Source organism: Apis dorsata, unplaced genomic scaffold (genome assembly GCF_000469605.1).
Source record: "Apis dorsata unplaced genomic scaffold, Apis dorsata 1.3 scaffold_303, whole genome shotgun sequence".
NCBI lineage: Eukaryota > Metazoa > Arthropoda > Insecta > Hymenoptera > Apidae > Apis > Apis dorsata.
This window is the reverse complement of record NW_006263576.1, coordinates 675,413-689,492: the sequence shown is the minus strand read 5'-3', so window position 1 is coordinate 689,492 and position 14,080 is coordinate 675,413. Positions and strand designations below refer to the sequence as shown.

The following is a 14,080-nucleotide window of genomic DNA, read 5'->3' as shown; positions in this document are numbered from 1 at the left end:
GAGCGCCCCGTTGGCCGCCGCTTGTGATAGCTGCCGGTGAATGTGTGATCCGGGGGCAGCAGAGATCCACCGTAATGACGACCGAAGAGACGACCGAGCAGCCCCCGGTAGACGACTGCCTGAAGGAACGGAAATGGTGGTGCTTCCTGCTGTCAAGCATCTTCACTTTCCTTGCCGGGCTGCTGATCGTACTCCTCTGGCGTGCGTTCGCCTTCCTCTGCTGTCGCAAGGAACCCGAATTCGCTCCAAATGACCCGAAACAGAAAGAGCAAAAGACGAGCCGTCAGGGCAAGGAGTTCGAGGGGACTTTTATGACCGAGGCCAAAGACTGGGCCGGTGAACTGATTTCTGGACAGACCACCACTGGACGTATTTTGGTAAGTTTTTACTTTTTACCTAATCGCACTTTTCTTTTGCTTTTATTCTTCCTTTTTCTCCGCATGTTTCCTTGCCCTATCTTTGCTTTTTTCTTCATAGCTGAGAAACGAAAGGAAAGAGAGAGTAGAGATGAATATGTGCACGTGTGTATCCGTGTTTTCGAGAAAAGAATGATATTTAACTAACGTATTTGATATTTCTTTATTTTTGATTCTCATATTTTCATTTCTACTGGGTATTATATCATGTTTAAAAGGATGTTTTGATTTATGCAATAATTTGAAATTTCGTTTTTGACATGTGTCGTATCAACGGTTTTAATTTTATATTACTTTCTAATATATTTGAATATCAAACTATCGAAATTCTATTGGAATATGAAAAAAACATTAATAATGTGCGACTCGTTAAATATACGTTAAGTTTTCTTATTGTTGTTAGTCTGACGCGATTATTTCCCATGAATTATGTTGTCATCGATTTAAATGATATTTACATACTTATTTGTATATTCCAGTACTATTACGTTATGTTATATTATTTGATTATCGATTTCCAAGTTTTTGCAGCATTATACGCGGTATATTGTTGATTTGTGAATTCAACATGCGTGAGAAATAATATAGATCGATCGAGAAGAATATAGAAAGAGAATTGAAATTTTACAGGCACTTCGTAATATAGATCGTTTGTATGATCATCGTGATATTATACATATGTATATAAGAAAAAAATATGAATAAATAGTATAAAAATATATTCAAAGAAATTGCTTTTATCATGCATGGTTTTATTTCTATTACAAGTTATAATATATATAAAATTGTACTTTTAAAAATAAAATGAAAAAAAATTAAATTATTAATGCAAATATCAATCAATCAATTAATAATCAAATTTCAATTTTTTTTGTAGTTTATAAGAATTTAAAGGAAATATGTAAAATCATATGTACTATATATACGAAATAAAATACATGATGAAATTGAATTAATTTTCTAAATAATTACTTATATATCAGAGACATCATAAATAATTTTTTTTGCACTTTAAATTATAATTCTAGATTGAAATTTTTTATATTTTAAGAGAATTTATTAGTGTGAATATTTATCTATTTTTCTATAAAATTTTATAAATTTATTTTTATTTTTATTTTTCATATTATGGAACTCTTTTTCTTCGAAATATGACATCATAATATAAATATTAATTCTAGTTTAATGTCAATCGCACACGTTATTTTTCTTTTTTTAATTTGACATTTTCTTACTCGAGAATGATGCATTAGTATAAATTTAAAAAAAAAAAAAACATAAGATATAACAAAAGTATTTCTAAACTATAATAAATATTATAATTGTATAATTATAATAATATCTTATTGTCAATATAATGCAAATTTAACAAAAAAATTATGTACACAATATATAACAATTTTTTATATGTTTTTATTATTTCTGTTTGATCTATACAATTCATGCATATGATTCACAATAAATCGATTGATATTATTCGATGATTGTATAAAAAATTGTATCAATGACTATACGATATAAAATTTGATATAGAAAAAGAAAAAGATTATTACAGTACGTAATAATTTAAATATATCATATACTATATATTTTAATATCACAGAAGTGTACATAGTATATATATACTATATGCTATATATGTATACATATAATGGCACGTACAGAAAGTGAGTTCACGGCACGAGTTAGCTCGAGTATCGTAGCTGATGACCCAGTTTTCGTTCGTGGAACCAGCACGTCGTTGACTGAAGTAGAGGGGTAGTTTCTACGCAGTGCGTGCTTTATCCTTTGGGGCGTGTTTCCAGCCTCTTTCCTTTTCGAAGCTTCACGATTCTATCCTCTTAGTTTTATTTTCGTTGTGTGTTTTCCAACGAAAAAATATATCTACCAATTTCTATTCCGATTTAAACAAAAAAATACAGTTTTTAATCGGGTACGCTTTCTCTTCAATAAACGTTTTATTAAAAATAACTTGATCCAAAATTTTATATAGTTTTTTTAATTTAATATTATTTATATATATATATATATATATATATTTATTATATTTATTACATTTATTTATATTTATATATAATTTCCTTTTATACAATATAATAATGAAAAGTATTATTTATTGAAATTATTGAAGAATTAAATATAAATATTTATATGTTAAACATAAAATTGTATGAGTTAAATTTATATTAATAAATTTGTTAAATTGTTAGATTTTTTTATTTAAAAAAAATATAATAAAGTTTTTTTTAAGTTTTTTTTATATACTTTGATGTATGTGATTATATGAATTTTACAAATATGTTATGGACATACATGTTACGTAAATATACACAGATTTCTTTATACTTAGCAAACTTGAATCAATTGTATTGCAATTATGTTTATTGTTTAAAAGTTTTAGCACAACACAGATACTTTAGAACTTAAATTATTATTGCAGTACTCATTTACATGATGTATATACTACTTTGGTGAAGATACTGCGTCATTTTTATGCTTGTAGTTAATTTCTATAGTTTGTCCTATTTCGATAGGGTATATGCTAAGAAGTGTGTTTCTAGGTTAGCACTTTCTTCTAATAAATAAATCAAATTTTTGACTGAAGAAAATATTCTATATTTGAATTATGATTATGTAGTGATTACATAAAATATTTGAACATTATCATATTCATTATATAGTAATTTGTATACTAATTAATTAGATTCAAATATATTTCATATGATTTATTAGTATATTTCATATAAATATAAAAATTTTATAGAAATAAAATGAACGATGAAAAATGATGCTTTATTAAAAAATATGAAAAATACTTTTTATAGCTATTATATTTTTGTTGGTCAAATTTTTTCTATTTTAATTTTTCTATTCAAAATTAAAATTTTTGTCTTCATTTGAATAAATATTATCAAATATTATTCAAATAATTTTGATAATTCCATTTTGTCTGAAGTTTATGATATATAATATAGAAACTTTTTTTAATTGAAAGAAATGATTAAAAATCAAGTTCTATAAATAAATATCTATAAATAAATAGAAATATAAATATATTGATAAATTAAATTTTATATTCATAAACTTAAAAATTTTACAATTATATTAATTTATGGCGATTAAATTATTTTCATATTATAGCATAAATCCATAAGCCAAAACATCATTAAGTTATCATCAATTTGAGGAAATTTTATATCTCTTTATTAGTATACAATACTTTTATGATACATTTTTATATTCTTTTCAAATAATACGATGTCACTTATATAATGGCGATGTGTCTTACAAAGACAACTAAGTAGGTTTCTCTCTAATTTAATCCAACTGCAACTTACCACGTTACTTGCTACCAATGAACTGGTCGAACTATACCCTTCTCTACTAGATGACGTATGTCTTATTTTTCGCATTAAGTTTTATCGAATTATAGAAACCTTTATATATATATTGACATCTTGGTTAATTTAGCCTAGAATATATAATTCGAGTAAAAAGTCAAATTTCATTTAAAACGTATGTAAAAATGTAATTTTGAGATACATTTTAATGCACAGAGCGATTTATTTTAATTATTTGCTAATGATTAATATCATCAATGAAAATTCTTTTTGTCATGAATGATAAAATTTTGAAATAGCTCTGATTTTTTCTATGTTTTTTTTTAAATAAATTTCTAAAGTCTTCAACTTTTTTATGTAGATTTAAAATTTAAAATTTAAATAAAATAAATTATGAAATATTTTAATAATTTTGTTTAGATTTTTACATAAATTTCCAAAATTTGGAAAAAATTAATAGATAAAAAAAAATTTGAAATTTATTCAATTTTTTTTATCTTATTCAATTCTTTTTGATATTGTTAATTAAAAAAATATTATATAATAAAAGACAACGATTAAAAATTTGATTATGAGAGAAGGATACAGAGAATATTAAATATCATTATGATAAAAATGAATTAAAATCGTATTATTTGTAAAAAAAACCAATAAAAATAATTGATAATCATGTTATGTTATATATCTTCTATATTATATTTATAATAAAATTATAAAGATATTCTATGACTTAATATAAATCAATAATTAATCAGTAACAATAAATAAAAATAAAATAAGGATAATAAGATTGTATTGAATACTTGTGTTCCCTAAAGAAATATATTTGAAAATCAATATGTACAATTAATGTTATTGATTTTAATTGATTACATATTTTATCATAAACTATCATGGTTGTTTTTATACAGAATAAAATATCAAAGTTCATTTATTATTTAACGAGCACAATATAGCAAGCAACAAGTAATGAATTAATCACATTAATAAATTAATTAATTAAGTTTTAATTTACATTATTTTATTATTTTAATTAAGATATTGTTCATGTGATTTTTTTCTCATTCAAACTTGTTACATTAAATTATTATTGGTTTAATTACTATTAATTACTTATTACATTTTCAAATTTTAAGGATAAATTAATAGATAAAGTAATACGAAATAAATTAAAATATTGTTAATTTAAAAAAATGAGAATGAAAAATAATATTTTCCATTTATCAAATTATTTTACGTTGAAATATAGCAATCACGGTGTAAAAGAAGTGTCATGCTATTAATTCAATACTCTATTACCTTCATGTATTGAATGTGATATATTTTGATAACTTGCATATATTATATTGGTGAATCGACAAAGGTTTTTATTGATTTTTGTCTATCTTCTGTGCGTATTTTCTGCGCACAGTCTCCAAATTATATGCCAATTTTTTTTTATCATTTGTTATATTCTTGGAAAACAATTTTAGATGTAGATAAGTCAATCAATTATTTGGAAAAGTTGAAAGTTTCACTTCGATTTTTTTTATTAAAAGAAGATTTAGCATTGAAACAAGAAAAATCCATTTTACTAACTTTATTATAAAAAATTCTTTATAATTCTTATATATTTTTTAACTTAATATATATATGTATATATTTTTATACAATAAATTGAATAAATATTTCAATTTTTTATAAATTTTTCAAATTTTTAGTTGCGCTAAGTATAATATAATAATTGAATCCAAAATCTATAATAAATTGTTTAATTTTTTATTATCAAAATTGTGAATGTCAAATACAGAATTTTTTTACTTAAAAAATTATTAAAAATCTACATGTCTATTAGAATTCACATTAATAGAATCCACAATTTTGTTTAATGTAAATATTGTATATTTAAATAATATATTTGTATATTGTAAATAATATAAACATAATATAATATAATTGCTTTTTTATTTTCATTGAATATAACGTTCATTTTTTAATTTTATTTTATATTAAGAATAAAAATTATTTTAATAATTTTGTATTAAATCATTTTTAATTGTGATTTAAATGTTTGTAACATTTCATTGAGATGGGAAGAGATCAACGTATTATGAATTACTTCAATTTCAAATCAAACTATTAGTATTTATCAATACTGCTACCAGCATCAATTCATTCAATTCATACAATATGAGTAATGAATTTGAGAGAGAAAGATCGATTAATGAAATATGCCAAATCTTTCAGTTGTATTTTGCAAAAAAGACAAAAAAATCATGTTCTTTTGAAAAATTCTTCGCACGTGTTAATCCTCCTTCTTAATCCTTAATTCTCTGACCTGACTTCATTTGATTATTCATTGAAATCGTTTCAATATTATTTGATAGATATGCATTTTTAAATATTGGAAAAAATGCAAAAAATATTAATGATTTTAATTAAGGATTTAAATTTTTTTTTATGGTAGGAAATTCGATGATTAAATCCGATGGAAAAATATTTAAAATTTATTATATATATATAAAATATATTATATATATAAATATATATATAAAATAATGATGAATATTTTTTATAACTATAAAAATAAAAATTTTATAGTTTTTTTAAAACTTTTTTCTTAAAAGATAAATTTATTTTAGAAAAGTATTAAATTAATTTTTGAGTTTAACACATATAGAGGGTGATTCATAAATATTTATATTTTAAGAAATGAATCTATGCAAATATATATTTTAAATTTATCACAAATTCAATACAAGTAATAAAAAAATATACATAATCTCCAAAAAGAGAAAAAAGAAAAAAAATACAAAAGAAATTTGGAGTCATTTGGAAAAATATATTGAAAATATATATCATAATTTCGTATATGTGCAGAATTCAATGTTATTATATGTAAAGCAAAAATCAATCAAAAATGTAAATCAAATTCTCTCTCTGAAAATAACTAAATCAAAAATATTTTTAATGCTTTCATTTAAAATAAATAAAATTAATTACTTTGTATGAAATTAATAGATTTTGTTTTGTATTTTTATCAGAATTGCTATATTAATATAATATATTATAATAACGTTAATTTTGTTAAAAATTAAATTTATTAATCTAGTATTTAATTTTTTGAATCTATTAAATTACATTAATTGACTTCTGAATTCTTCATACGTCATTTTTTATTTATCTTAATATATGGATTCACTCTTTAAAATATGAACATACATTTATAAATTACCCTGTATAAACAACAAACATACTTCTATCTTTCAGCAAGCATGAAGCATCAATGCGAATGCAAATAAACTACAGTTGCCGAGGCACACCCACTCCCTTCAATTCAATATAGGATTCACTCTCGCAGTAAGAGAAACGGGCATATAATCGTACATACATAGGAGTGTATTATGTGCATACCGGTTTTGTCTCTGCGATATCATTATGATGGAGTTTCCATTTATGACTGTCCTAGGAAGCAGGCCGTCTATCCTAGTGCTCTGTGCTGAACCTACTTTCAAAAAAGCTTCTTCACGACGATACTTTTTAGTCTACTTTGTAGTACGTTAGCATAGTGCGTTAAAAAATGCTTTGGATGAAGTTTTATTCTTCTTTAGTGAAAAAAGAAAAGATTTCATTAGAAAGCATGTATAATATAATATATTGAGATAGATAAAAAAAAGTAATGAAAAATAACGAATAATTTGAATAATAAAAATTTAATTCATTTTCTATTTAAAAATTTCTTGAGATTTTTTTTTTCCTTGCTAACAATGCTCATTTGAAAATAATTTGTTGCATACTAAGAAATTAATTGCTGTGTATTCAATTAAAAAAAAAATGAAGTTTATGTCTTTATTAAGACAAGAAAGATAAATTTTAATATTTTATTTAAATTATCTTGTAAACTATCTTATATATAATCATATATAATCAATATATATATAAGTTATATATAATCAATTTGAATAAGATTTTTTTTTATATGTAAAAGATGAATAATTCAAAAAGAAATATATTTTCATGATTATATTCTTTTATAAATAATATAATGTTTAAATATTTTTCCTATCTAGATCCATATAATATTAATATAATATAGAATATATTATATTATTCTAATAAATACTGAAATATATATATTTATTTTTTTATTCATCATTAGATTAAATATAATAGTGATAAATAAAATAAAAAAAAATACCATTTTACTTAAGAATTTAAAAATTTATATAGAAAAATTATTCCATCACAGAAAATCATTATGTCGAATAATAAATATCTAGATATCAAATAAAATAATCAATATTAAAATAAGAATTTGTTTCGATAATGTTCGTGTTATGAATATAAATATCATCATATCAAAAATTGTGTTATAAATATCTCTATCAAAATTTAAAAAAAGCAAGTAATAAAGATTATCTTGTGCAGTTGTTCCGTAATTGGCGGAATTATCAATGATCATTACTACTGGCCTGACTCTCTCTAATACTGATGGTTGTTACTACAATTCAATGTTGTGTTAAATTGGTAAAAAAAAATAAAAAAAATATTTTCATATGGAACATATAGATATATAATGATAAATTATATATTTGAAAAATAATATGTTTCTTTGAATAATACTAATATTCTAATAATATTCAATCTGATAAATAAAATGAATTATTGATTATTCTATACGCTGCAAAATTGTAAAATTGAAAAATTTCATTCGAAATTTATGTATAATTTTTTATTTACCAATTTGTTATTATTATTATTATTATTATTATTATTATTAATAAGTGAATTATTATATAAAAGAAAGCTTTCTTATTGTATTATGTTAAAATCGAATGTTAATAAGGAACGAACTTATATAATCAAAATAAGAGAAATATTAATTGTTTTAAATTTGTTTCGTAATTTTATCCATTATTTATTGCATTATATACAATTAAACAATAATTTTAAAATAAATATAAAAAATAAAAAAAAATATAAAAAATAAATTAATATTGAAAACAAAATTAGTTTTTATTTCGTAATATCTCGAAACTATGAATTCAGTGTCAGTTATTCCAGTTGTCATAGCGTAGATTTATTTATATCTTATTGATTCGATTCATTGGACTATTATGGTAGTCTAAAAATTGATTAAACTTTCAAGATGTCAATCACCAGAGACGGTTATTCGCAGCGTGAATCAGTTACAACTGTAGCGTGAACTCGGTCGCGCGGCAACAACGATCGTATTTAAGATGCTCTAATTAAAAAATACAAAGTTAAATCCCGACAAAACACACTAAGCAACATTTGAAGAATCACAGAAAACTAGACGAATCCCCAGGGAATCCGCGTAAGATTGCGCAAGATCGTGCAAGTTCACGCAAGATCGCGCAAGATCATGTAAGACCGCGTAAGAACGTGCAAAAGTTCGTTTACGATTATAATTGTTTTATAAAATACAAAATAGGAAGATCATTGCGATATTTGTTCAAAATAAACACGTATAAACGTTTAATTTTCTTTGTTACATCGATATTTGTTGCATGTGCGCGAGTCGACGCAATCTAACATGTTACCGTTCAAATTAGCCGCGCAAAGTATAAGTCAGTGTTTCGAACGCGCGCAACCAGTTGATACAGCGCAATAGTGGTGCGTATCTACTTTTGTATATAGCTTTAGGAAGAAAATCTGTAATAGTGGCATGGCCGTAAATTTATAATAGATTTGATTTGTATAATGTTGAATTATAATTTATGATATAATTTTTAATATTTGAAAAATATCTCTGTGTTATTTAGAATGTGATTTGTGTTGTACATATAAATATTATTTGAAATTGTACATCTTAATTCTTGGAAGATTTTTCTTTACTTTTAAATTACTTAATTAAGGTTAGAATAATTTACATAAATAACGTACTTTTATTTGATAAATAGTAATTATAAAGTAATTTTATTTATAATAGGTATTCAATATTTTCATATAAATATATCGAAAAATTTTTATTCAATAAAAATTGCATACTATGAGTTTTATTTGTAAAAGATTATTGTGAAATGTATTGTAAATAACGCATCAAAATTTATATTATAAAATTGTAATAATATATTTCAGAAAATATACGATTTTCTTATTTAATTATTAGAAGAATATTTAAGATGTAAAAATTTTGGTAATGAAAAAAATATTATCAATGAAAAAAAGTATATCTTAAAAAAATAATAAATTAGATAATTGTATAGTAAAAATTCTTCAATAAATTTAATTATTATATAAGTTTCAAGTCAATTTTAATTTTATTTTGAAATAATAATAAAGTTGAAATTATTAAATATGATCAAATAATATTTAATATATTTTTTATATTAGAAATCAATTGATATGTTTTAATGACAGACTAAAATATATTAAGAGTATATTTAAATATATTTAAACATATAAAAAATTGTACAATGAATTAATATTAAATTTGTTTGATATCAGATAGTGGAAATGTTAAGAAAAATCTATTAAATTCTATATAATATAATACAATAAAAACAAAATGCAACATTATTTGGAAATATTATTTAATCTTATTTTTTTACCTTAAATTTATTTCACCTTAAATTTTATTTTTTTGATTTAAATTCAATAGAAAACGGTAAATAATAGATTTCATTAAATTTTTTAAAAAAAAATTTCACAAACATTCATTTTTTTCATTATCATTTAAGACAAAATAATTTATTTATGTTCAGTATATTTGGAACATATGAATGGTATAATTGGAACTTATCTTTTAGCTAAAAAAGTAATCCTTTATCTGACCCATATAACGAAATCAATTTCTTTTCACGGATCACTATCTATTTTTCTTTGAACATTCGGTATCAAGTGTAACCATATCTGTCTCATTCGTTATTTAATTCGCGTCGTATCTCTAACCTAACTGGCGACAGATGAGGAGTTTTTAGAACTACTGGTCGTGCCCGTCCTTCGTACATGATCTATTTTTGAGATCCTGTAAGCTGCGCCTTAAGAATCTTTAATAAGTTTCGATGTTTAAATGTTGAACGATCTCTATATGAAAGAATATTTTATCATATGTTCCAATTTCTCCGTATTTAACTATTTATTTTTTTTCAACGTTCTTTCATTTATAGATATTGCAAAATAATTAACAAATACGTATAATAAATTATAAAATTTCCATTAAATATATATCAGATTGTTAAATGGCAATGATATAATTTAAAAAGTATTTTTAAAAAAATGCAAATAACTATCATTGAACTTAATAATGTATCATTTAATTAATTATTAATTAAACGATAAAAGAATCATGTTTATAAGATATAACAAAGTGTTGATAAAGCAATTAGTGTGCAATTAGTAATCAAAAAAAATTCTTAAGTATGATAAATATTATAAAGAAATTTTAAAGACTTAATAATGTAATGATGTATAAATATCGAGAAAATATGATATCTCTTTCTGAATATTTAATAATGTCTATAAATCAGAACATTTTAAAAAAATGATCTGATAACAAACATTTTATATTACATATTGACGTTCCCTTTTTATTAAGAAAAAATAATAGTTAGATTATAATATTAATTATATTAAAAAATAACTATCTATAAAATATCTTTTAATCGAAATTCATAACGTCCAAATATTATCCAAATATTTTATATTATTATTTTATATTATAATTTTATATTAGATAATTTTAAACATTTAAATTAGATTATAAAAAACTTTAAATTTGAAAAATATTTAAGTATTAGATTTAAATATTAGATTTAATATTAGATTTAAAATAGATATATAGATAATAGATATTTTTAAGATGAAGGATATTTTTATTTGAGATAAAAATAAATGCAAATAAATCGTAAAATTTTATTCAAAAAATAAAGAACTTACTTATTATCAGATCTAGATATAAGAAAAGTTAGTAACAAAAATAAGATAAAAAATCTTATATTTTTGTTGTTTGAGAATAAATACTTAAATATGAAATAAAATAACAAATATTAAAGTAATTTCTTTCAAATATTATTATTCAAAATAAAATAAAATAGCAAATAAATAATTATTTATATAAGATTTTTTTTCAATAAAATTCAATTTTATCGCATTATCAATTTCTCAAAAAATATGAATTCATAAATTCAGAAAGAATATAACACATTATATTATCTTATTAAAATTAATATCAATTTGTAAAATTGATAAAATTTGCAACTAATTAATTTAATTAAAAACAAATATGTGATAAATCAATATCGAATTTTTTCATAACATTAAATCAAATTAAGTTAAAAAAATAATAAAAAGCAGAGATTAGATTAAGAAAAGGATTCATATTTGGAAGAAAAGTCGTTAGTACCAGGCTGGCAGACAGCCAGTGTCAGTTTCAGGCCAAAGAGTAGATTTGTCGTGACGGTGTTCATGAACATAGCAATTGTATTTACGTAGATTCTTTCGGTCCAGTCGAAATAAAATGTTAGATACGATTCCAACCCTTCTTCGTTCGACTGACACGGTTTCAGTGTGCCAAGGCCTATTAAAGATAATCTAGTTTTTCAGTTAAGAACGAGAAGTATACACGTTTACATATATGTGCTCGTTTATACATATTTATTTGCTAACAAATTTCTCTTAAGTATTTCGAGATATTCGCCGATTTACATTTATGCAAATGTCATTTGCATTAATTAATTACATGTACGAATTAACTGGAAATGAGTACAAAAAAAGATCGACCAAACGAGGCAAATCTTTTTGCTCGTTATCAAATTATTGAAAATTTTGCATAATTTAATTGTTTTATTTATTTTTTTTTCTTTTTTTTTTTTTGTACTAATATACAAGTATATAATAATTTTTCTTTTTGTATCGATTTGATTTGAAGAGATTTTTCATATGGATTTTTTTTTTGTGACACAAGGATTAAATTGAATAAATTCTTTTCTATTTGTTTATAAATCTCACTCTTATTTTTGTTTATAAATCTCAATCATAATTAGTCAAATTAATATTAAGCAGCATATAGATTTTCAAATATTCGTTATTATATGAATTTAGTTCTAATTTTTTCAAAAGATAAAATAAGAATTAATTTTTAAAAATAGAACTTATTTTGTATATTTTATTTATTTTTTTACTCTTTTCTTAAAATGGTGAAAATCAAATAATAAAATCTTCGTAAAATAGAGATATAATTATAATAAAAAATTTTTATATCTAAATTTATATACCACTAAAGAGAAAATAAAATATATCGATGAATTATGATATATAACAAATAGAATTATAATAACAATTAAAAATGGAGTTTCTAAAATATTGTTAAACTCTTGAACAATAGTTTTGAGGATTTTTACATTTGCTTTTAATACTATTTTTTAATTATAAAAAATAAAAAAAACATTATTTTCAGATTTAATTTAGAATCAATTGAAATTATTAGGTAACCACGCGTTTATTAAATGAAATCATTGAATAGATATTTTTACTCTAACAATATATTACTTTGATCTTACCGAAAAGCGTATTACTCATCATTTACACCATCTGAATTTATATCTTTCATGATTAGTTACTAAAAACTAATTTAAAAACGATAATTATATATGCAATAGTTATATATTATCAAAAACAAAATCATTTAGAACAGATTTTTTAAAAGATATAAGTTCTTTAATTATAAATTTATAATAAGTTATAATAGTTTTTAATTTATAATAAAGAAAATTTATAATAAAGTAAAATTAGGCTAAAATAATCAATTTTCTTGCTTTTTAGCAGTACTAGAATGAAAATATTAATATAATATGTATTTTATATATTGAACATGGAAATAGGAATATATGTAAAAATTTAACTTCTCTAATGTTATATCATAAAATAATTATGTATACATAGCAAATTCATTTATAACTTCTGATTGTTCTTTACTGATTATTAATTATTCCAATCTTTTTATCACTTTAATTAGTTTCAAAGTAAATAAAAATATTATCTATTTATAGGATTTAATTAAAACTCTTTTTATTCCAATATTTATTTCTATCGATATTTAATTTAAAGAATATACAATAGCTTTTAAAAATTAAATATCTGAGCTTAATCGGAGATCTTTTCATAGAAATCATATAAACAAATTAATTTTTAAAAATCTAAATTCTAGTTTAATATATTTTTGAAAGCAAACTATTTTTTTATTTTGATAATTTATTCCCAGGATAAAAACATGATTCCCTCTTGTAGTACAAGAGGAAAATTATCCAGACCATAAAGTGTTTCGTCTGACGAACGGTTGGTCATATGAAATTTCTGTCTATTTTTTTCTTTCTTTCTTTC

General features: G+C 21.7%; 1 protein-coding gene across 42 annotated transcripts in view; it reads left to right on the top strand.

Moving 5' to 3' along the window:
• Positions 1-6: 6 nt before the first annotated feature.
• LOC102676424 (calcium-activated potassium channel slowpoke) overlaps positions 7-14,080 on the top strand; it is a 120,748-nt gene continuing 106,674 nt past the window's right edge. For 40 of the 42 annotated variants that reach the window (XM_031511277.1, XM_031511295.1, XM_031511318.1 and 37 more), the window contains exon 1: positions 7-377. In XM_031511277.1, coding sequence (XP_031367137.1) covers positions 75-377 — 303 coding nt within the window. In that variant the 5' untranslated portion in view covers positions 7-74. The remainder of the gene's footprint in view (positions 378-14,080) is intronic. The other 2 variants (XM_031511303.1, XM_031511287.1) reach the window with 1 other exon arrangement.